The sequence below is a fragment of the Schistocerca nitens genome, chromosome 5 (assembly GCF_023898315.1).
Source record: "Schistocerca nitens isolate TAMUIC-IGC-003100 chromosome 5, iqSchNite1.1, whole genome shotgun sequence".
Taxonomy (NCBI): domain Eukaryota; kingdom Metazoa; phylum Arthropoda; class Insecta; order Orthoptera; family Acrididae; genus Schistocerca; species Schistocerca nitens.
In genome coordinates, this window is record NC_064618.1 from 602,466,447 (window position 1) to 602,488,664 (window position 22,218).

A 22,218-nucleotide genomic window follows, 5' to 3' on the forward strand; every position below is an offset into this window, starting at 1 on the left:
AACCATCGTACAGTATGCGTTAGATGAGTATGTGCCAAGCAAGATCGTAAGAGATGGAAAAGAGCCAGCGTGGTACAACAACCGAGTTAGAAAACTGCTGCGGAAGCAAAGGGAACTTCACAGCAAACATAAACATAGACAAAGCCTTGCAGACAAACAAAAATTACACAAAACTAAATGTAGTGTGAGGAGGGCTATGCGAGAGGCGTTCAATGAATTCGAAAGTAAAGTTCTATGTACCGGCTTGGCAGAAAATGCTAAGAAATTTTGGTCTTATGTCAAAGTGGTAGGTGGCTCAAAACAAAATGTCCAGACACTCTGTGACCAAAATGGTACTGAAACAGAGGATGACAGACTAAAGGCCGAAATACTAAATGTCTTTTTCCAAAGCTGTTTCATAGAGGAAGACTGCACTGTAGTTCCTTCTCTAGATTGTCCCACAGATGACAAAATGGTAGATATCGAAATAGACGACAGAGGGATAGAGAAACAATTAAAATCGCTCAAAAGAGAAAAGGCCGCTGGACCTGATGGGTTACCAGTTCGATTTTATACAGAGTACGCGAAGGAACTTGCCCCCCCTTCTTGCAGCGGTGTACCGTAGGTCTCTACAAGAGCGTAGCGTTCCAAAGGATTGGTTAAGGGCACAGGTCATCCCCGTTTTCAAGAACGGACGTCGAACAGATCCTTTAATGAACAAAGTAAGAGTATATGGATTATCAGACCAATTGTGTGATGGATTGAAGAGTTCCTAGATAACAGAACGCAGCATGTCATTCTCAATGGAGAGAAGTCTTCTGAAGTAAGAGTGATTTCAGGTGTGCCGCAGGGGAGTGTCATAGGACCGTTGCTATTCACAATATACATAAATGACCTTGTGGATGACATCGGAAGTTCACTGAGGCTTTTTGCAGATGATGCTGTGGTTTATCAAGAGGTTGTAACAATGGAAAATTGTACTGAAATGCAGGAGGATCTGCAGCGAATTGACACATGGTGCAGGGAATGGCAATTGAATCTCAATGTAGACAAGTGTAATGTGCTGCAAATACATAGAAAGATAGATCCCTTATCATTTAGCTACAAAATAGCAGGTCAGCAACTGGAAGCAGTTAATTCCATAAATTATCTGGGGTACGCATTAGGAGTGATTTAAAATTGAATGATCATATAAAGTTGATCGTCGGTAAAGCAGATGCCAGACTGAGATTCATTGGAAGAATCCTAAGGAAATGCAATCCGAAAACAAAGGAAGTAGGTTACAGTACGCTTGTTCGCCCACTGCTTGAATACTGCTCAGCAGTGTGGGATCCGTACCAGATAGGGTTGATAGAAGAGATGGAGAAAATCCAACAGAGAGCAGCGCGCTTCATTACAGGATCATTTAGTAATCACGAAAGCGTTACAGAGATGGTAGATAAACTCCAGTAGAAGACTCTGCAGGAGAGACGCTCAGTAGCTCGATATGGGCTTTTGTTAAAGTTTCGAGAACATACCTTCACCGAAGAGTCAAGCAGTATATTGCTCCCTCCTACATATATCTCACGAAGAGACCATGAGGATAAAATCAGAGAGATCAGAGCCCACACAGAAGCATACCGACAATCCTTCTTTCCACGGACGATACGAGACTGGAATAGAAGGGAGAACCGATAGAGGTAATCAAGGTACCCTCCACCACACACCGTCAGGTGGCTTGCGGAGTATGGATGTAGATGTAGATGTAATGTTCCACAGCTGCAGATTCTGCATGGTGTCTGTTCTTTTGGACATGTTCAAAAGAACAGATACCATGCATAAATATAATGCATATTTCAAAATGATCCTCCTTACAATGAGAAAACCATTTTCTTGCTGTGCTCTCTTCCATGGGATTATCCAAATACACGGCGCAAATCTTTCTGGCTATCTTCGCTGCTGTCGCCCCTCTACTGAACTTTGACAGAAGAATGTTGGGAATGTTCCAATTTCTCCACTTGACCTTCTCTTTTCTAGTGTCCATATCTCCATTCAAATATTATGTGAAGTGCATGCTTTTGTCTTTCCATCCTCTCTCCTTGCCCCCTTTTCCCTCTCATTTTATTTTTAATAGTGGTCTTTTCCAAAGATAACTTGTCATGATAGTTCCATATGTAAGTTGTCTAATTAAATTGTTAGTGGACCGTTTCCTTCGTTTTAATACCCCTATGTTCAGTTTATATTCTGATTTATTTGCATAGCTCTGCTGGTGTACTACTTTGTCCATCATTGTGTAACAATGAGCTTGTGTGGCATTAACCCTAGAGTAGGTAAGGTAATTTTGCTTAAGAATAGTTTGCAAAGCCAGTACAACATGTATTTCAGTTGTTACTTTTCAGTTTATTAAATAGCTTGAACGTGTATTAAGATCCACGTGTTTCATTTATTTATTACCCTAGTAGTTCAAGGGCATTCAATTCTAGTGTGAATTTGATACTATAATTATAATTTCTTATGTAATTCCAAGAAAATTTGAAATTCCAAGAAAATTTGAAAAACTACTAAAGAAATGGCAGAAGGAAGCTGTGGAAGATGTATCAGCATACATAAGAGAATGAGTATAATGCACTACTTTCAAGAAAAGTACAAACAATAAAATAAAATAGCTCTTTTTATTACCAGAATGTCATTTACATATCTGCAAGATCAATTTTGCAATATTTCATTTTGAAAGATTCACACCATCTCCCATTAAATTAAAATGAACATAGATGGAGATGGTGTCACAGATGTTCTCTAACACTCATACTGGTATTCATTACTGCAAATGACAAAACATTGTAAATTGGAACAGAAAATGACTGCTTATAACAGTGGAATATGACAAGTAGAAACAGCAACAGAAATTACAAAAATATTCACAACAAAAAAACATTATAATCTTTAAAAACTTCAAAAACAAGGCAAATACCTGAAAAAATGTAGCAAACAGTACAGCTTCAGTCTTTTTAAGTACAGTTTCCTAATAATTACATCTTAAAATAGCCCCACAATACAGTTCTGAACCTAAAGATTCCTTACTCAGTTACTTGAGAAATGTCAGAAGTAAGGACATAGAGAATCATACAGAGGACAATAAACATATAGGAAGTACATTGTAAGAGGGCATCAAAGACCAAATTTAAGCTTAGGCTTTAACTTTTGTTGCATTTCTCGCTGTTGGTATCTCTGCACACTGCGTCCTCATGATTCCACTTATTTCTCGCCCTCCTTAATTGTCTGCATTGTGTAAAAAGAAGGAGCGATATTTGTTTATATATGGCAGTGTTTCCATGTATACTTCCAGGAATCTTAGAAATAACAATTGTTTTACACTCCAGATAATACAGCCCTGTACCCCAATTTCATTCATGTTTAAATGCAGAGCTGCTTAACAGTTTTATTACTTCACAAAAAACTGCCAATGATAACACACCTGTTTCAATCACAGCCATACATATCACTGTCTTAATAACAGTAAAAACAAAGCTCAGCAGTAAAATTTCAGAAGCAGTGTTTATTATGTTCAGAGAATAGGGAGCATTCTGTTGTAGTAATGAACTGCTATGTAATAATTCACACTAATAATACGGCCTGTGCCTTCTGTTATGACGGCTCATTTCTCTCTGCCTTACTGGACCATAATGCACACCTGGAGGGAAGAAGGGTCCAGATTGCACAGGTCTTCTCTCTGTTACCTCTCTGTATACAAAATGAGAGCTTTCTGCTGTAATAGGGTAATTCCTATTTTGCAATGGAGAATTGCTGAAGTCTGGTTCTTTCCAATTTTGATGAACATTTCTGTCTCTGTAAAAGCACGGTTTGTTTTGTGTAAAGCCTAACATAGGCCGAGGATTTCCTGTATTCATCCTTCTAATAACATCATTGTATGGTTTTTGTGGGTCAGCTGAAGAGAAATTTACATTTCTTTTTGGTGTATCTGACAAAGAAGGATTTACTGCAATACAGATATTTTCCTTATCTTCTTTTGTTGTATCTGAAATAAAAGTAAATATCTTTAAATTTAGTGTTAAAACACAGCAGGCTTCATACATTTTAACAAGCTCTTTAGTAAGTTATACACCATGTCCCTCACTGCCCAAGTTTAAAACATATCACTGACATTAACAAATGAAAATTTAATGAATTTGCCAAAATGAGCAATCTAAGTCGGTTAATTTTGCAACTGAAAAAATGTATTTATGGAAGAAAATACAACTTACTTATAAAATTCTGTAGCTTTTTCTTCATGGCTATTCTGAATGGTGATCCAGTAACAACTGGTGATGAAAGTAGTTGTTTGAGTTTAATAGGTTTTTTCTTTTCCTTTAATGTTTGAGGTACTTTTGGTAGATGGATTTCTTCCTGCACCTTTTTAATTAGAAGGTTCTTCGCATTTTCCAGCATTGTTCCACGAAAGTGTCCTGGCAGCTCACATTCCCAAGACAATGCTATAAAAAACATTTCATACTTGAAAAGGTCAAGAGAAAATTTATAACCCACAACCAGTATATTAAAGCAAAAGTAAAAGTAGGACTGTGCAGTTCGTTACAGGTAGTGTACCCAAAAGTAAAACACTATTGTATTAAAAAAACGTGTAGTACAATTTTGAATGTTAGCCATCATAATACATGAAAGGTATTGTTTTTGTCTATTAAGACAACTCTGGTAGGTTCTGCAGCACTATACCACCAGCTCAGTCAGAGCCTGTGGAAACTATAATAAAGCACATATAAAGTCATTGAGACAGTTAACTGGAATCATAGCTTCACTTTAATAAGTGCATCTCAGAGGATGGAATTGATAATATTATGAAAAAGAGAGATTGCTAATCAGTCAGCCTCAGAGACTACTGTGTGTGTGTGTGTGTGTGTTTTCACCTCAGAAGGAGGTCTTTTGGCTGAAAGCTCAAACATAGAGCAGTGTTTTTGTTGTGTCTGTCTGTAAATCAACATCTCCTATATATAGTGAGTAGCAATATTTCCTTTTAATAATATTATTATTGATATTATATCCAAAGCTTTTCATCTTGTAAAATTTGAGGAGGCATTAAAAATAAAATTTGTATCTACTGCAATATTATCAGTATCAATAAATGCAAAGTTAAAGAGGCATTGTATAGCAGAAGCACATCATTTATTTAGTAGTGAATCATTTTTCCAATTAAGACATTGTTGTAGTTCACTGCATCAACATTTGCTATTTAGTGCTACCTCATTTTTGTCATGAATGAAGAAAGAATTAGCTGTTATTGTGTTAAACTAATGCCTCAGTCACAGTGGAAATTTTGCAACACAGTACTTTAAAGGAATTAATCTTCTTACCCACTGCAGTAATACTACCACACTCCTTCATAAAATTGAAACAAAATATCAGTTGCATTTGAATAGGATCAGTTGCATCTGAATAGGACAGCAGTTCATATGTTTTAGGTTTCCTAATGTTAGTATAGCTGTACTCTCCTCTATATTTATAAAGGATGGAACTGAGGAAAATCATTTTGCACGCAACTACATGCTACATGTAATTATGGTTTTAAGGAGACGAAACATTACAACAACCACATTATCCTGCTTAGAACACCAGTTCCCACAAAGACCACTATAATTTTCAGAAACATGTAGTAAGCCAATCACACAAAATTAGACACTGCTTAGCTATTCTCTTCGCCCAACTGACGAATGTGGTCCATCATTATGCCACTTGTGTTTCCATTCCTTTGCCAAATAGGTTGTAGCTTTTTGAAAGTGCGCCTATGAATTACCCACCCAGTACAGTCCATCCCAGTCCTATCATTTCTATAACTTTTTGTATTAAAGACAGCACCACCTGTACATGGAGCTGTGTTACACATAAACATCATTGCAACCACACATCCTGGTGGCTAAGGCTGTACGAGGACGTACATTGTCGACAACAAGCACACTCCCTTTGTTGGCATTCCCCTCTTTTTGTCTCAAATGCTCGTTTTGGTTTATTTTATAAGGCCTCACAATATTGTTGTGCATTGATGGTCTCACCCGGAGGCACAAATTCAACCAAAATTATGCCTTTTCATTCCCACAAAACTGAGGCCAAGATTTTTTGCCCAAAATTGCGGTTTTAATTTTTTGGCAGATGGGGTATTGGTATGACACCACCTGATGATTGTCTTTTTGTCTCAGGCATGTAATGAGCCACCTATGTTTCATCTCCAGTCACAATAGAGCTCAAAAAACCCTCAACTTCTAATTCAAGTCACTCAAGAAACTCACAGGCACAACCGACCTGATTTCTCGTGTGCTGCTCTGTCAACTGTTTTGGGACCCATCTTGCACACAGTTTCTGGTACCCTAATGTTTCTGTGAGTATCTCATATAAGAGAGTTATGGAGAGCTGTGGAAACATTGCAAAATTTCATCCATTTTCAATCAACAGCTTTCAAGAACAGTTTCCTCAATTTTTTTGCAGCCACCCATCAGTCAAAATGAAAGTCTTAGACTCCTCTGTTTGCCATGAACATTTGTTCTGCCTCCTCTAAACTCCCTACACCACTTCAATACACCCATTCTGTTCATAACACCTTCAATGTAAACCACTTTGATTCACAAAATAAACTTCATTAGGTGTTTTTCTTTCCACAATTAGGAAGTTGATCACGGCACATAGCTCGCACTTTGAGGGATTTCTTACCTACATCTTTCATGCAACTGGACACTACAACATGAAATTACACACTACCGTGCTCCTGCGACGATCGCTCTGGTCAGGGGATCCCAGCCTACCACTCAGTGTTACCAACCCTCAAAAACTAAAAACCCACAGCCCATTACAGTCACAGTACACTTACTTTCTGGCCATGTCTCATTGTTTTTTATGTTGTACTGTGTATCAGTACCAAAACTAAAAGAGTATGCCTCAGATTGTCAAACTTGTATCCAAAAGGTTGAGTCTAACCAAAAAAGAGGGCAACTGAAAGCTAAAAGGAGAGAAACTTTAAACTGCCACTACATTTTCCTGAGGAACAGAAATTTTGCTGCTTACAGAAGTACAGTCCATGGACCTTGAATAGCACATGACTGAAAGACAGAGAATAACAATTAATTAGATTTATCATGTCCCAGTTCCTTTTGCATTTTCTCTGTCAGCAGAATGCAGTCTCTTAGTGAAGTTTACAATGTGATGGCACTAAGATGTCATTAAAAACTCTCATGAAGATAGCATAATATCTTGCCTTGAAAACTATCTGGAACAGTACAGATTCGACAGTGGTGAATGTGAGACAAAGAGTTCTTTAAAGGCTTTGGTGATGTCGCCAACATACAGGAAATGTCAGAGCACTGAATAAAGTCAATCTCGAGCAATTACTCCACAACAGCGCCAATACCTGGGTTCAGCTTCATGGCCACATACAATGATACCTGCAAAACAGTTGTCCACAGATCTGTGTATCTGAGGCAGTAGGTTTCACAAGCAGCAGTGCAAAGACAAATCCGTTTCACTGATGAAACACTCTTCAATTTGTAGAATGATTCTGGCCACACATTCATCTGTATGGAAAGTATAAGCTAGAACATTGGGGTAAAATACTTGTTTTGTTACATACTTGTTTTAAATTTAATCATGTTTCAGATATTTTTTAATTACATGTTTTCACACTGCTGTATGCCAAATATCTTTTAGTTAAGCTTTACCTAGTTCTGTAAACTTTTCTCAGGCAATATTATCCAATTTGTTAACTGTATCAACTTTAGGACAATAGCATACCCCAGGAGTAACCACCAGGTTATTTTCATGATCCTGACTGCCAAATAATTAAGACAGAATATTCTGTCAACACAGCACCCAGCCACAACCAGATTGTGCAACACTTCTGCAGAGGTTTGTTCGCTAGCTCAACCTTCAGCACATACATCATCAACTTAATGAGAATATAAACAGGAATACCTAACACATATTGACAAAATTGAAAGACAGACTGCCACAGGTCCTAAATGATATTATCCATACAGATGTGGAATATGTCAAACAATTTCAATCATATTATCATTTAACAGGTAATAAGAAACTTGTCACAAAATGTCTGCATGTTTGGCAAACAAACTAAATGAGAGAAAATTTGTTCAAACAGTGGAGTAACTGTTTTACTGAAGAGTCATGACCAGGCTTGGGCTGGTCGCATAGTAGCGCTGAAAGGGTGATGTCATGGTGCGGTGTTGCTGACGGAAATACGCTTCCAGTACCCACAAGTAATCAACCTGAGGACTGCAAATGGTCACGTGGGGGCTGCAGAGTAGACTTGCAAGTTTGAGCTGGGACAAACCTCTGCCTGTCTTGCAGACAGCCACTGATCGACACAGGCATGCCTTCCCTCCCCTCTCTTGGAAAACATGCCCCTTAGTCTTGTGGTGACCACTCTGGCTCCATACTTCATAGCCCCTAGTGATAGATTTCCTGAGAGCCGGCCGAAGTGGCCGTGCGGTTAAAGGCGCTGCAGTCTGGAACCGCAGGACCGCTACGGTCGCAGGTTCGAATCCTGCCTCGGGCATGGATGTTTGTGATGTCCTTAGGTTAGTTAGGTTTAACTAGTTCTAAGTTCTAGGGGACTAATGACCTCAGCAGTTGGGTCCCATAGTGCTCAGAGCCATTTTTGATAGATTTCCTGAATAAACATGGCACACATGCCAGCTTCTTATTGTTCTTATTCAATAATTTCGTACACTCCTAAATGCCCTCTTCTAGGAGTAGTCTTGCCCTCATCTGGTCCCAAAAACATAAATGTACGTTTATGTTTTGCACATGCATATGCACTAAGGTGCATATGATAATTCTTCGGCTATTGTACCAATGCATCATAAAAGAGACAAAAAGTTTACAACACTTGTTTACACTGATCACATTATGTAAGTGAAGAAGTACCAAAGTCAGATTTTATGAAACACTTACAATATTTGAAATTATTAATAATATAGACACAGCCACTACTACCAACTACCTTGAATGAGGAGGGAGTTGGTTGTCAGTATATAGTTAAGGCTCCTCTGAAACTTAACTTTATTAGTAGTAAAGTACTAAAAATACCTGTTCTTGAATAATAGACCAAGACCTTAAAATTCTGCGAGAATTATTCTTATACAAAACAGAGCTGTTGGTCTGAACAGAAATATGTTTTTTATGACAAATTTCATTAAGGAATAAATATCTTGGGAAGAAGAAGTCAGTATCTCTGAACAGGCCTTTGCAGAACATACTTGAGTTCACGTCACGTATTATATGTATTATGTGCTTTTGACTCTGATTTATGAGTTCCCAAAATTGAACCCACATAACATTATGGAATAAAAGCAAAGTATGCTACCTTTATCATCCTTATGTAACATGCAGCAATGAGCCCAAACATTACGACCACTGCCCACTGCAAGTTGGAATGCCGTGTTTGCATGGATGCAGTAAGGTAAGTATAGAAGCAGAGCAGACTCCAATTGAGAGTTATATTAGCAACAATATTGTCCGTAAATGAAGAAATACTCTGATATATGTGACTGACAATGCGCAAATCATGCAATGGAAAATCAGGGAAGGAGGAGCAGTATGAATTAGTACAGACTGCTACTCATCACACACAGACAGTATATGCAGCGGACATTCATGTTAGTTGGATAGCTATGAGTTAGATAGTTGGATAGCTATCAGACTGTCATCAGATGTAAAAGAAACACACACATCCAAACATGCCCAAATTGCAAACGCATGGCCATTGTCGTATACAAGCACTGACGCATGACCCAAGATGAGAATTCTCCAATTGAAATAATTTTTAGATTGACAATTTAGCAAGTCAAATGGTAGGCACCAGTTACAAGTCAGCCTACTCTAGCATCGTTCGCTGCAAGCTGGCAACACTGCCCTCTGCCGCTATAATCTGTCAGTCACCGAGTTATTTTAATCAGTGTATCTCATCTTGGTTGGTGTGGATAGTTGGGCAAGAGCCAAAATGTTATGGCTCATTGCCTGAGATTGGCCATCTTGAAAATGGCAAAGTTGGCCTACAGTTTACATCAAGTTGTCATAAACACCTATGAAAAGCACCTCAAGGACAGTGAAACCTCAAGTATGTATCCAGGTGTTGGATGCCCATGTTTCATAGCAGAACTTGAAGGACGGAGGCTTGCTTGCTCGCTCTGTAAATGGAGCACACCATTAAGTGCACACTGCTGGGCGTGGGCTGCCAGACCAGACGACCCCTCGAGGTCTCCTGTTGATCCAAATGACATCATCGATTGTAATTGTAGGGATCATCAAAATATGTCATCTGGTCAAATTAAACACATTTCTTGTTACACATGCTACATTACGATGTCTTGGTCACCAAATTACCTGATCTCAATTTGGTTAAACACATTTGTGTCACCAACAGCAGCTCTGCGCCCACAAACCAGCAGCCCATAGTTTACAGTAATTTCATGATTAATGGATTGACATCTGGTGCTACATACCTACAGAAACCAACCAAAGACTTCTCGAATCCATGCCGCATTGAATCACTGCTGTATTGCATTCCAAAGGTGGGCCAACATACTATTATGAAGAGTGATGTTTTGGTTCATTAGTTTATGTCTGGCAGCATCCATATTACAAACTGAGATTTGTTTTAGCATTTCACCATGTGTCTGGTATGTTCCACTAAACTGGATTTATTATCAAGCAATTTTACTCATAAAAGGTCATTAATATACAAAAGAAAATTAAGGGTTCAAAGATGGGTCCTAGTGGGACACCACAGATGTCTAGTTTGCAGTTTAACAAAGACTGATAGCTTTATACAGGACCCTTTCCTAATGATACCCTTTGTTTACTGTCACAGAGAAAGGATTTGAACAATTTTGTGACATTTCCTGTTATACTTTATTATTTTAAAATTCTGATTTACACAGTCAAATGTATGTATACATAGCCTCCTCAAATCTGAATCTGTTAGATATCCTAACTATGACTTTTAAAATATATTACTGGATTAGTGCAAAAGTTTGTAGCATTTTTCCGTAGTTTAACACACACACACACACACACACACACACACGCGATACACAAGAAGAGTCTGCCAATGCTGGGACAATTTTTCGATTTCACAGTTACATGGTTTTGAGCCGAAGAACTCAGCGAGCCACGTTCAGAGTACATTTTCATCTGGAAAAGAAGTTCCTTGGAAGTTTTATGGTAGAAAGTGGAGAAGGTGAAAAATCTGAGAGGACACAATCAGATGAATAAGGTAGGTGCAGAATGACTTCCCAACTCCTGTATAGAGTGTTTTGTCAGTCAAGCAGAATGCACGCAGGTGTTATCGTGGAGTAGCATCACTTCACGCAGTCTTCTTGGTCAATGTTCTTGGACAGCATCTGCAAGACATCCCTCTGTTGTTGACAACAAATGTCAGCAATGATGGTTACATCTCAGGGAAGCACTTTGTAGTACATACCACACCATTGCTGTTCCACAACAAGCATATTGTTATCTTTTGTGGATGCATGCAGGTTTCTGAAGGGGGAGTTGCTGCTTTATTTTTGCTGAACCATTCCTTTCTTTTCCTTATGTTAGCATGAAGACACCATCTCTCATAACAGTATAGGACATGAATGGTCGTTGTTGTTGTTCGCAAGCCATTGATGACAAGCAAGCAGAGATCCACATAAAGCCAGCTGCTGATTTTTGTCATTTTGGCTTAGAGCATGCGTACCAGTACACCTGAGTGCAAGCAAATGTCACATGATGGTGGAATGATAACAGCCCAGCACATCTGCCAGTTCTGGAGTACACTGATGTGTATAATTGTGGATTAATGTGCTTAAACAATCTCCATCAAACCCCAAAGATCTTCCTAACATGGAGAATCACTAATTTCAAAATTATCCTCCTTAAAATGCTCCTTAAAACAAGAAAACAATTTCCTTGTCATGCCCTGTCCAACACAATATACCCATACACGACGCAAAGGTTTCCGGCTGCATCCACTACTGTCACCCCTCTATTGAACTCAAACAGAAATATATGTCATTAATGTTCCGATTTCTTCACTCGGCACTCCATTTTCTAGTTTTCACATCACCACTATCTCCAAAGGATAAAATGACAATATATAAATTCAAATAGCAACAGTGAACTAAAAATGAAATACAATACAATTGGTAAATAAACCCATGGCAAACAGAATAGGAATATTCAAAACAAAAACTCTAGGTACAACCTTACACACAAATCTTATCTAATATTTGTAGTAAGACGGTTGAGAAGCCATTTGTGTATTTCCTTCTCTAACATTTTCAAGTCTGGCAAAAGTGAAACCTATGAGGGTTTGACAGTATTTTTGTATCTGCTTTCATATACTTAGGCTTAACTTCAGCTACTTCAGCCAGTCAGGAAATGTTCCAATGAAAAAAATGATTGGCTGCTTACACAAGTGACTTAATATGTTACTGAACTCTGAAGAACACAATGTAATTTTATTTGTATTTTATTACAACCACTAGAAATTTTTATTTTAAATGTTTTTATGCTGGACATTACTTCTCCTAATGTAATGTGGGTCAATTCATTACTTAAGTATTTGTAATGGCTAGTCTGAGGTATTGGCGGCATCTACATGACCTGACAACCCCATCTTTTCAGTAACAGTTTTTGAAATGCTTGTAGTCTTGCAACATTTTGCACATGGTTACCAATGTAGAACTTATTCTTAATGACATATGGTTCTCCTCATCTCCGATTCATTACGTCCTATACTGTCTATTTTGTTACTGGATGTGACTTTTTTTCCTCCTAATGCATTTTCTTTGGTCTCCATATTATTGTCTTTAATATTTTGCAGTATGTCTTGTAATGAGCTACATCATGAACATCACAGCTGTTTCTAACTGACAGATACAGTTTCATTTTGGTCTTGCTAAATAGCTTTATTCCTGGAGTAATCCATGGCTTTATTGTATAATCCAGGTTACTCTCCCCCCCCCCCCCCTTTTTGGGGGGAGGGGGGTTTCAGATAAAGTAAGAACTTGATATATAGGTATTTTATTTTTATTAACATCATGAGCACTGTATGTATCACTTTAGCTCATGTCTTTGGCTACTGACTACACCTCCCACCCCACCCCACCCCCAAATTCTCATAGCAGATTTTTTTTTATCTTGAACGGCATTAACACGTAACATAGAGGAACTTCATGCCATGTAATGAGAGGCCATTTTGTACATAATTTTGTTCATTAGAGTTTCCTATACAGATACTATCGACAGCTGTTTTTGAGAAATTAGCATCCCTAATAGGGAAATTTGCCATAGGAAATAAATTGACAGATGATGTTACCAACTTTAAAAAATTCTTACAAGAAAAGTTTTTAAGAAAATCTACATCTTAAATCACAGGTAACTACAATTATTATTATTATTATTATTATTATTTAACTCTTAAATACACAAATTTGATGTGTTAATAACTCACTTTGTATCTCTATTTGTCTGTAAATATCCAGTGCACATTATCTATTGCAAAGGATTTATTATGAAATTCTATTTCCATCGCATATGCTTCCATATTCTGCTCAAAGCAAAATTTATGGATATCTATGTTCTTAAATTGATGATAATTCCAAAAGGAATGTGGCAACTTTTCCTTTCTCCATTTTTCCTCTACCAGTCAGAATCCTCTAACATTAAATACAACTACACCAGCTGCCACTATATGTTAAGTGTTGCAAATGACATCAGTTTGGTGTTTTGATGACTTACGTGTTAATGCATATAATTAGTTCACTAATTTTACTCGTCAGTCCTCAAATATCCTGATGCGATAAGGATAACTGGCATTTCACATTGACAGATATAAATGGGTGGAAATGAAATGTTTCACGATTGCCAATAATTTTATATTAACATCTGTTTGTACTGATACAGGATGAGAATCAAGCAGTTTAGTTATTTTCTCAAACTGAAGGTTTGTTTCAAATCTAACTTCTCTTGAAAAGTGGTTCCTTCTGTACACTCTACCCTGAAAAAGGTGATGCTCTGGTATCTGTAACCACTATTACTTTAGCACTCAGGACTCTGCGCATCCCCTATCTTAGGTTTCCTGCCACTGTACTAGCCCAACCAGGTTACCTTCCACTTCCTGTTGAGATGAAGACTATGCTTATTATAATCTCATCTACTGATGGGTATAGAATCACATATTGGTGGTGTTCCTGTTGATCCTGACATAAGCCAGCCATTCCATCTCCAAACCAATTGTCCTGGTGAAGACTTCAAATGAGGGTCAGGTGTATCATCTCATAAAAAGATACAAAACCAATACTGGTATGTCTCAATGTTGGTGCACTCTTTACCAGGTCACATGCACCACAATGTACTCTGTCAATAATATTAAAAAATAAATAAAAAAAAAACTATATTCTTAACAATAGGGTATACTGCAATCTGTGCCGTTGTGGCATGTCTTTTGGGGGCAGAACACACCAACAGCCAAGGACAAGGGTAAGGAACAACACACCCAACTGAACTGGGCACACAAATCAATTTACCAAAACAACACTAGAAATATAATTATGAAAATGATAAGATCACTAATGTGATACCGATGTCTAATTTCTACAATGTAACTAAGTATTCTATCTAAATAACGTAACATGCAGAGGGTTCAATTTAAGTGAAGCCTGGGATCCCACTCTTCATTAATTAAAATCATGTGGCTGGCTCTTCTATCAAAATTGAAATTGTTGAGGGAATGTATGAGACAGAGAATGTCAGTGTCAGAAAAGAGTTGGATTGCTTGGGGGAAAGACCAAACAGTGAGGTCCTCGGTCTCATCAGATTAGGGAAGGATGGGGAAGGAAGTCGGCCATGCTCTTTCAAAGGAACCATCCCGGCATTTGCCTGGAGCGATTTAGGGAAATCACGGAAAACTTAAATCAGGATGGCCAGACGTGGGATTGAACCATTGTCCTCTCCAATGTGAGTCCAGTGGGCTAACCACTGCGCCACCTCGCTCATTGATTGGAAAAGAAATCATCATCAAAGTATGTAGTGGTTTCTGACAATGAAACAAGAAAAACAAAGGTGTATCATGAACAACACTATTAGTAATTAAGCCTACAATGTATCCTCAAAGCATCCAGTGAAGATAACTATATCAATCAACTAAATACTATGCATAAAAATGGAACTGCAAACTGAGCTGTACATTCTAATGTATACCTTCTTCTCACTAGTGTAAGAGTGCAAATGGGTGTGGTGGCCAATGGAAGTTGGTGATATACACCCTTACAGCTTAACTGACATTGTGGGATCATGTGTGCGGTAGCTCATAGAAAGCTGAGATTTGAATCATGGAAGGCTAGGTAAAAGAAAATTAGGTTCCATTTGGATTGGTGTGGTGGTGATTATGTTGGAGATATTCCGGGGACGTCTGACGGCTGCTCATGACATCAGAGCAGTCAGGGGCTCAAAATCTGCAGAGTAGTGTGGCATACTCTGGAGTTCATCCATGGCCAAGTTCTGGGATTGTGGGACTTGTTAACTAACGAGATCTATGTATGACACGGAACCAAATTTGACTCTGAACTGTAAGTAGAGTATTTATGTTGTTATCTAGTTCCACAAACTTCTCTGAAACTAGCAAAAGGAGGCTGCTCATGACATCAGAGCAGTCAGGGGCTCAAAATCTGCAGAGCAGTGTGGCATACTCTGGAGTTCATCCATGGCCAAGTTCTGGGATTGTGGGACTTGTTAACTAATGAGATTTATGTATGACACGGAACCAAATTTGACTCTGAACTGTAAGTAGAGTACCGTATTTACTCGAATCTAAGCCGCACTTTTTTCCCGGTTTTTGTAATCCAAAAAACCGCCTGCGGCTTAGAATCGAGTGCAAAGCAAGCGGGAGTTCTGAAAAATGTTGGTGGGTGCCGCCACAACTAACTTCTGCCGTCGAATATATGTAGCGCCACACAGGCATGCTTTGTAGGCACAAAGGTAAATACTGGCACCAAAATCTCTGCGTCAGTAAATAAATTAAAAAAAAAAAGTGGAAGACGAGCCTTTTTCCTCCGCCCAGAGTTTCGACCACTGCATTTTGGTACATTATCCAACGAAGTAAATACAAATTCTGTATTGCTGATCTTCGAATGTAGCAGCATTTCAATGTACTACGAAAATCCGACTGGCAAGACTGTTAGGGATGTTTGTCTGTGAGAAGAGATAGTTGCTAATAGGAGCTTTTATGAATTGTGAATCACATGTAGTATTCTCTTCGCCATAAGATAAATACGAATATAAACATTTTGCCATGTATTGTTTCGTGTTTGCTACTATCTCATTTAAATCTTGTCTGCCTAATAAACTACGAAACTAGAGTGAGACAACAGCAAACGCGGAAGAATATACATATCATGTCATGTTTATATTCGTATTATTCTTATGTCTGATTGTGATACAGTCAGAAATGAAGCACGGCAATTGACTAGATTTTTAAATCTAAGATGACTCTAATTTCTGTGCAGAATGTAATGAACTAAAGAGGCACCTGCAAAGATTTTCAAACTGAGAAAAATTTTCGCTAAAATTTCGTTCAGAACATCATCTATCATACGCAGTCTATTATTTGGTTCTTGTTGATCATTATCAAAGAAAGCAGTAGTGTAAGTAACAACAAATGTTTCGCTAATGAAACGATTCCTCTCTATTTTTTATTTGTAAGCAGCGGTAGCGTGCACAAAAGCAAGCCACACCGCGAGCGGCGACAGGCCGTAAACACGCACCTATCAGAATGCGACAAACAATGCATGACACAGTACAGTAATGCATTACTATAACAAAGAGAATGGCACTTATCAGATCAAAGAAAAATAAGCAATCAATTCAAACCAGACGAAGCACGTGAAAAAGGAAGGATATCCATATAAATATGGACAGAGCGCGTGACGCGTAGCAATGGCTACCTGGTAAACCGTAACTGCTAAGCTTACGACTCGAACCAAACTACTGCAGCTGTATCGTCATTCATTCGATCTAAATTGTGTCTCATTTTACAATTAGACGAACTTTGTTTCGATTTGGAGGTGCGACCTAAAACTTTTCTCTCCCCTTGAATTTCGAGTCTCAAATTTCAGGTGCGGCTTAGATTCAGGAAAATTTTTTTCCTTGATTTCGAGTCTCATTTTTCAGGTGCGGCTTAGATTCGAGTGCGGCTTAGATTCGAGTAAATACGGTATTTACGTTGTTATCTAGTTCTACAAACTTCTCTGAAACTAGCAAAAGGATCACTTCGTGAAGGAGAGAACCATCGCACAGAGCAACATGAAAATTCTCCGTCTACCTGTGAAACGCTCTTGTTGTCTCAAACAGCACTTAGTTTTTTGACACAATCCTCTTACAGGTCAATATATAGCATTCACATTCATCTATTGAGTACATTCAATTTGATAAAGTGCAACTCTGTAAGGACTTCAAAATACCTTTCTACATATGCTATAACATCCTCAGCCAAACCTGCTGAATATGTTAAGATATCCTTAAATCTGTACTTTAAATCCTTTGCTTTTTCCTATTGTCAAAGAATGTCTTGGACAGGTGCATTGTCTTCTGACATATTTTTCCCTTCTCTCATATTTTACCGATGCACTCTGTCTCAGGCTCACTCAGTATCCACCAGTTACCACTGAATCCTTTTCAACATCATGTGTAAGAAGAGACCTTTTCAACAGAAGATGATAATTGCCGTAACTTCAACATGTAAGACTGACTTAACACTTGTTGGTGGGGAACTGCTGGCTTCCTCCCCAGCTTATTAAATTATTATGGTGAAAAAGAGTGTTGACGACAGATAATGTTGTTAGATACTTTCATACAATGTAATATTCCATTTGACATCTGCACACACATCTTGGGCTAATCGCTTACTCATCCTACTGTTGGTATCACAATATTAGGACTTTCAGTATTTGGTTGTACACTTTCTTGGTGTCTAGAGAAACAGTTGAGAGCAAGGTGAAAAAGTACAGTCTGACAGAGAGAAAGCATAGATATCACTCAAATGTAGGTCAGTGAGTTTCTTAGCAGTCAGGGCGTGAAAGAAGAAGAAGAATTTTATGGAAAATGTAATTGTCGAATCATGTAAACAAAAGATAGCAGCCATGAATGTTGACCCACTATATCAGGAGGTAAGACAATGCAGAAGATGAGATGCTTCCATCACTAGCACCAATCTCTGCCACCAGCTGAATGCACCATGAAAAACAAACTCTGCCGACTTGGACTTACATTGCAACGTAAATGTAGGCTTCTGCAGCCGTTGTCAAAGTCAATAAAATTCTTCTGGGTTTGAGGCCGCATTGTCAACTATAAAATTCCAACGTTTCGCAAATGTTGCAAGACGCCTTCCTCCGGGTGTATTGCTAACTGCTGAATGAGCACTAGTTTGGTAACTTATATACTATGGAGGAGTGCTGTGATTGGATATGAGGGTGAGGAGGAAGAGCATTAGGAGATCATTTTATTGGTCTTTGCATTGTGTGTTGTCATTGGCGGAAATCAGCGTTTTCCATTGGAGTTTCGTTTATTGCTTGCCATTGTTGGAAATTGGTGAATAGAAAATTGAGCGGCGACTGCAGTATAGCATTGTTTACTAACTGCTTAGTATCAACTAGGGTGCGTTGTCATTGAATGAAAGGAAAGCGTGGCAGTGTGTTTCGCTTGTGGACACACATGTATGCTACTGCAGAGAAATAATGTGCAGTTTCAATGACAACTACACCACAAGACATCAACCATTACAATAGTTCTATCCATGCCAGTTAACTGCGGGCTATAATAGTTGACCTGTAGGATGAAGTCCATTGCTGTATGCACCACTCCCTGAACGCATCAGCTGTTACCTGTAGTTGTACCAAGGTACCTGCTGCTCAGCTAGCCTCTGATTTCAGGAAAACTAAGCGAGTCCAGCCCAAAAGAACATGTAATGCATGAATAACTATCAATCATAAAACACAGCTCTTTCAATTTGTTGTTTTCACAGAATTTAGCCATTGTGTTATTCAAGTATGAGACTTCTTGCAGGCATTAGAATTGCCAGGGCTTTGGATTGACAAAGTTATTCCAACAAGCATATGGAACAAAGATGGCATGGGGTACCTATTTGCTGCTGAAGATGATGTTATCTCGCCAACGCTAAATAGTCGAGTTCAAGCCTCAATCAAGATGCTCAGTTAAACTGTGAAGCTTTTGTTGACTGCAATCAGCTACTCAGCCTCAGAAAAAAAATCCACATGTGACCAATGATCATAAGCACTGTAGGTGGTAAAGGAGCACTTTGATCACTAATCGTCATGAGCAGCTTCATCTAGGCAGGACAGCTTAGTTTCATTTATGATGAATCGGACTCTGCATCACTACAGACAATGAAGGGGTGAAAGCTATTATCAAACTGCCAACAGGATCTGACCTGAACAGGAAACAACATCGGTGAGTGGCAGTCTTTTCAGATGCTTTCAAAATCTGAGAGGAGAAAAGGCAAACCAAGTGGTCCATGGTAAAAATACCATACCAACACTGGGGATCATTTACCAGTCAGCCAGTGTTCTCAAGAACTCTCACTAGCTGAAAAATGGATAATATGAGAGGAAATGGAAAAGATGCTTCAAGTTGATAACACTGAATCTTCAGAGATTCCTTGGTCCTCTCTTGTGAGCCTTGTGAAGAAGAACGGCACAGTGCATTTCTGTGTAGACTACAGACAACTGAACAACATTACAAAGAAAGATGTCTACCCACCAACAACACCCTTGACTGTTTGGAAGCAGCAAAGTATTTGTTAGTTATGGACATGAAGACAAGCTACTGGCAATCAAGTTTGACAAGGCTGACTAGGAAGAGACTGCCTTTGTAACTCCTGAAGGATTCTGTAAGTTTGTTTATATCATTTCAACTGCGTAATATTCCAGTCATCTTCAAACATATGACAGACAACCTTCTTCGACATCTTAAATGGATGGTGTGTCTTTGCTATCTGGATGACATTGTCATTTTTATAAAAAATATTTGAACATCATCCAACCCACTGGAAAACTGCATATGGTGAGATTGCAGACCTCCACCTCAATCTGGAAACTTGCCTCTAAACAGCCCAAAAAATAAAAATCTTCACATTTTTTGTGAATGGCGGTGGAGTCCGATGTGGTTCAGAAAAAAATAAGAGCAGCAACAGACCTTCTGATTCTCAGCACAGTTACAAAGTGGGAAATTTTCTCGGAATGTTCTCATACCACTGGTGATTCATAAAGGACTTCTGTATAAAGGCATGTTCTTTGCAGGAACTACTGCAGGGAGATGTCAAACTTTCCTGGAATGGGGTGTAACACAGATTCCCTTGTCCTCCTTTGGTCCTAGCATTGTATGACAAAAATGCCAAGACAGAACTTCATTTAATCATTTGTTGTCATTGGATATATGCATTTCAATGCAAATTTAGGAAAGTGCTGAAAAGGTGACAACCTAAGGTTCCAGAGATATAATGCTCTACAACAGAGAGAGGGGGTTTTGCAGTTATTTGGACTACCAAAATGTTCTGGCCGTGTTTATTTGGTAAACCATTCACCAGGGTGATTGACTGTGAATCTCTACACTTGCATACTAGCCTAAAGGAGCCATCGGGTTTACTGGAGAGACCGGCACTAAAGCTTCACAAGTACAATGTTACAGTGGCATGCAAAAGTGGATGAAAACACTAGGACACTGGCTGCCTTTCAAGGAATCCTCTGGTGGAACACAGAAGTATGGATGAAATCTCCATCTTTGTTGCATTAAATGACATGGCTGCTGAAAAGAGGAAGATTCAGCACTGCTAAAAATCACAGGAACATTCAAGGAGGAGGAACTGATCAAAGGAGGATTTCAATTAATAAACGGAACAATGTTTAGGACGAACTACACTCCTGGAAATTGAAATAAGAACACCGTGAATTCATTGTCCCAGGAAGGGGAAACTTTATTGACACATTCCTGGGGTCAGATACATCACATGATCACACTGACAGAACCACAGGCACATAGACACAGGCAACAGAGCATGCACAATGTCGGCACTAGTACAGTGTATATCCACCTTTCGCAGCAATGCAGGCTGCTATTCTCCCATGGAGACGATCGTAGAGATGCTGGATGTAGTCCTGTGGAACGGCTTGCCATGCCATTTCCACCTGGCGCCTCAGTTGGACCAGCGTTCATGCTGGACGTGCAGACCGCGTGAGACGACGCTTCATCCAGTCCCAAACATGCTCAATGGGGGACAGATCCGGAGATCTTGCTGGCCAGGGTAGTTGACTTACACCTTCTAGAGCACGTTGGGTGGCACGGGATACATGCGGACGTGCATTGTCCTGTTGGAACAGCAAGTTCCCTTGCCGGTCTAGGAATGGTAGAACGATGGGTTCGATGACGGTTTAGACGTACCGTGCACTATTCAGTGTCCCCTCGACGATCACCAGTGGTGTACGGCCAGTGTAGGAGATCACTCCCCACACCATGATGCCGGTGTTGGCCCTGTGTGCCTCGGTCGTATGCAGTCCTGATTGTGGCGCTCACCTGCACGGCGCCAAACACGCATACGACCATCATTGGCACCAAGGCAGAAGCGACTCTCATCGCTGAAGACGACACGTCTCCATTCGTCCCTCCATTCACGCCTGTCGCGACACCACTGGAGGCGGGCTGCACGATGTTGGGGCGTGAGCGGAAGACGGCCTAACGGTGTGCGGGACCGTAGCCCAGCTTCATGGAGACGGTTGCGAATGGTCCTCGCCGATACCCCAGGAGCAACAGTGTCCCTAATTTGCTGGGAAGTGGCGGTGCGGTCCCCTACGGCACTGCGTAGGATCCTACGGTCTTGGCGTGCATCCGTGCGTCGCTGCGGTCCGATCCCAGGTCGACGGGCACGTGCACCTTCCGCCGACCACTGGCGACAACATTGATGTACTGTGGAGACCTCACGCCACACGTGTTGAGCAATTCGGCGGTACGTCCACCCGGCCTCCCGCATGCCCACTATACGCCCTCGCTCAAAGTCCGTCAACTGCACATACGGTTCACGTCCACGCTGTCGCGGCATGCTACCAGTGTTAAAGACTGCGATGGAGCTCCGTATGCCACGGCAAACTGGCTGACACTGACGGTGGCGGTGCACAAATGCTGCGCAGCTAGCGCCAT

General features: G+C 39.7%; 1 protein-coding gene across 2 annotated transcripts in view; it reads right to left on the bottom strand.

Annotated features, from left to right (window-relative positions):
- Positions 1–2,629: 2,629 nt before the first annotated feature.
- LOC126260083 (PC-esterase domain-containing protein 1A-like) overlaps positions 2,630–22,218 on the bottom strand; it is a 282,597-nt gene continuing 263,008 nt past the window's right edge. For both annotated transcript variants that reach the window (XM_049957291.1, XM_049957292.1), the window contains 2 exons: positions 4,221–4,448; positions 2,630–3,994 (listed from right to left, as the gene is read on the bottom strand). In XM_049957291.1, coding sequence (XP_049813248.1) covers positions 3,579–3,994; positions 4,221–4,448 — 644 coding nt within the window. In that variant the 3' untranslated portion in view covers positions 2,630–3,578. The remainder of the gene's footprint in view (positions 3,995–4,220; positions 4,449–22,218) is intronic.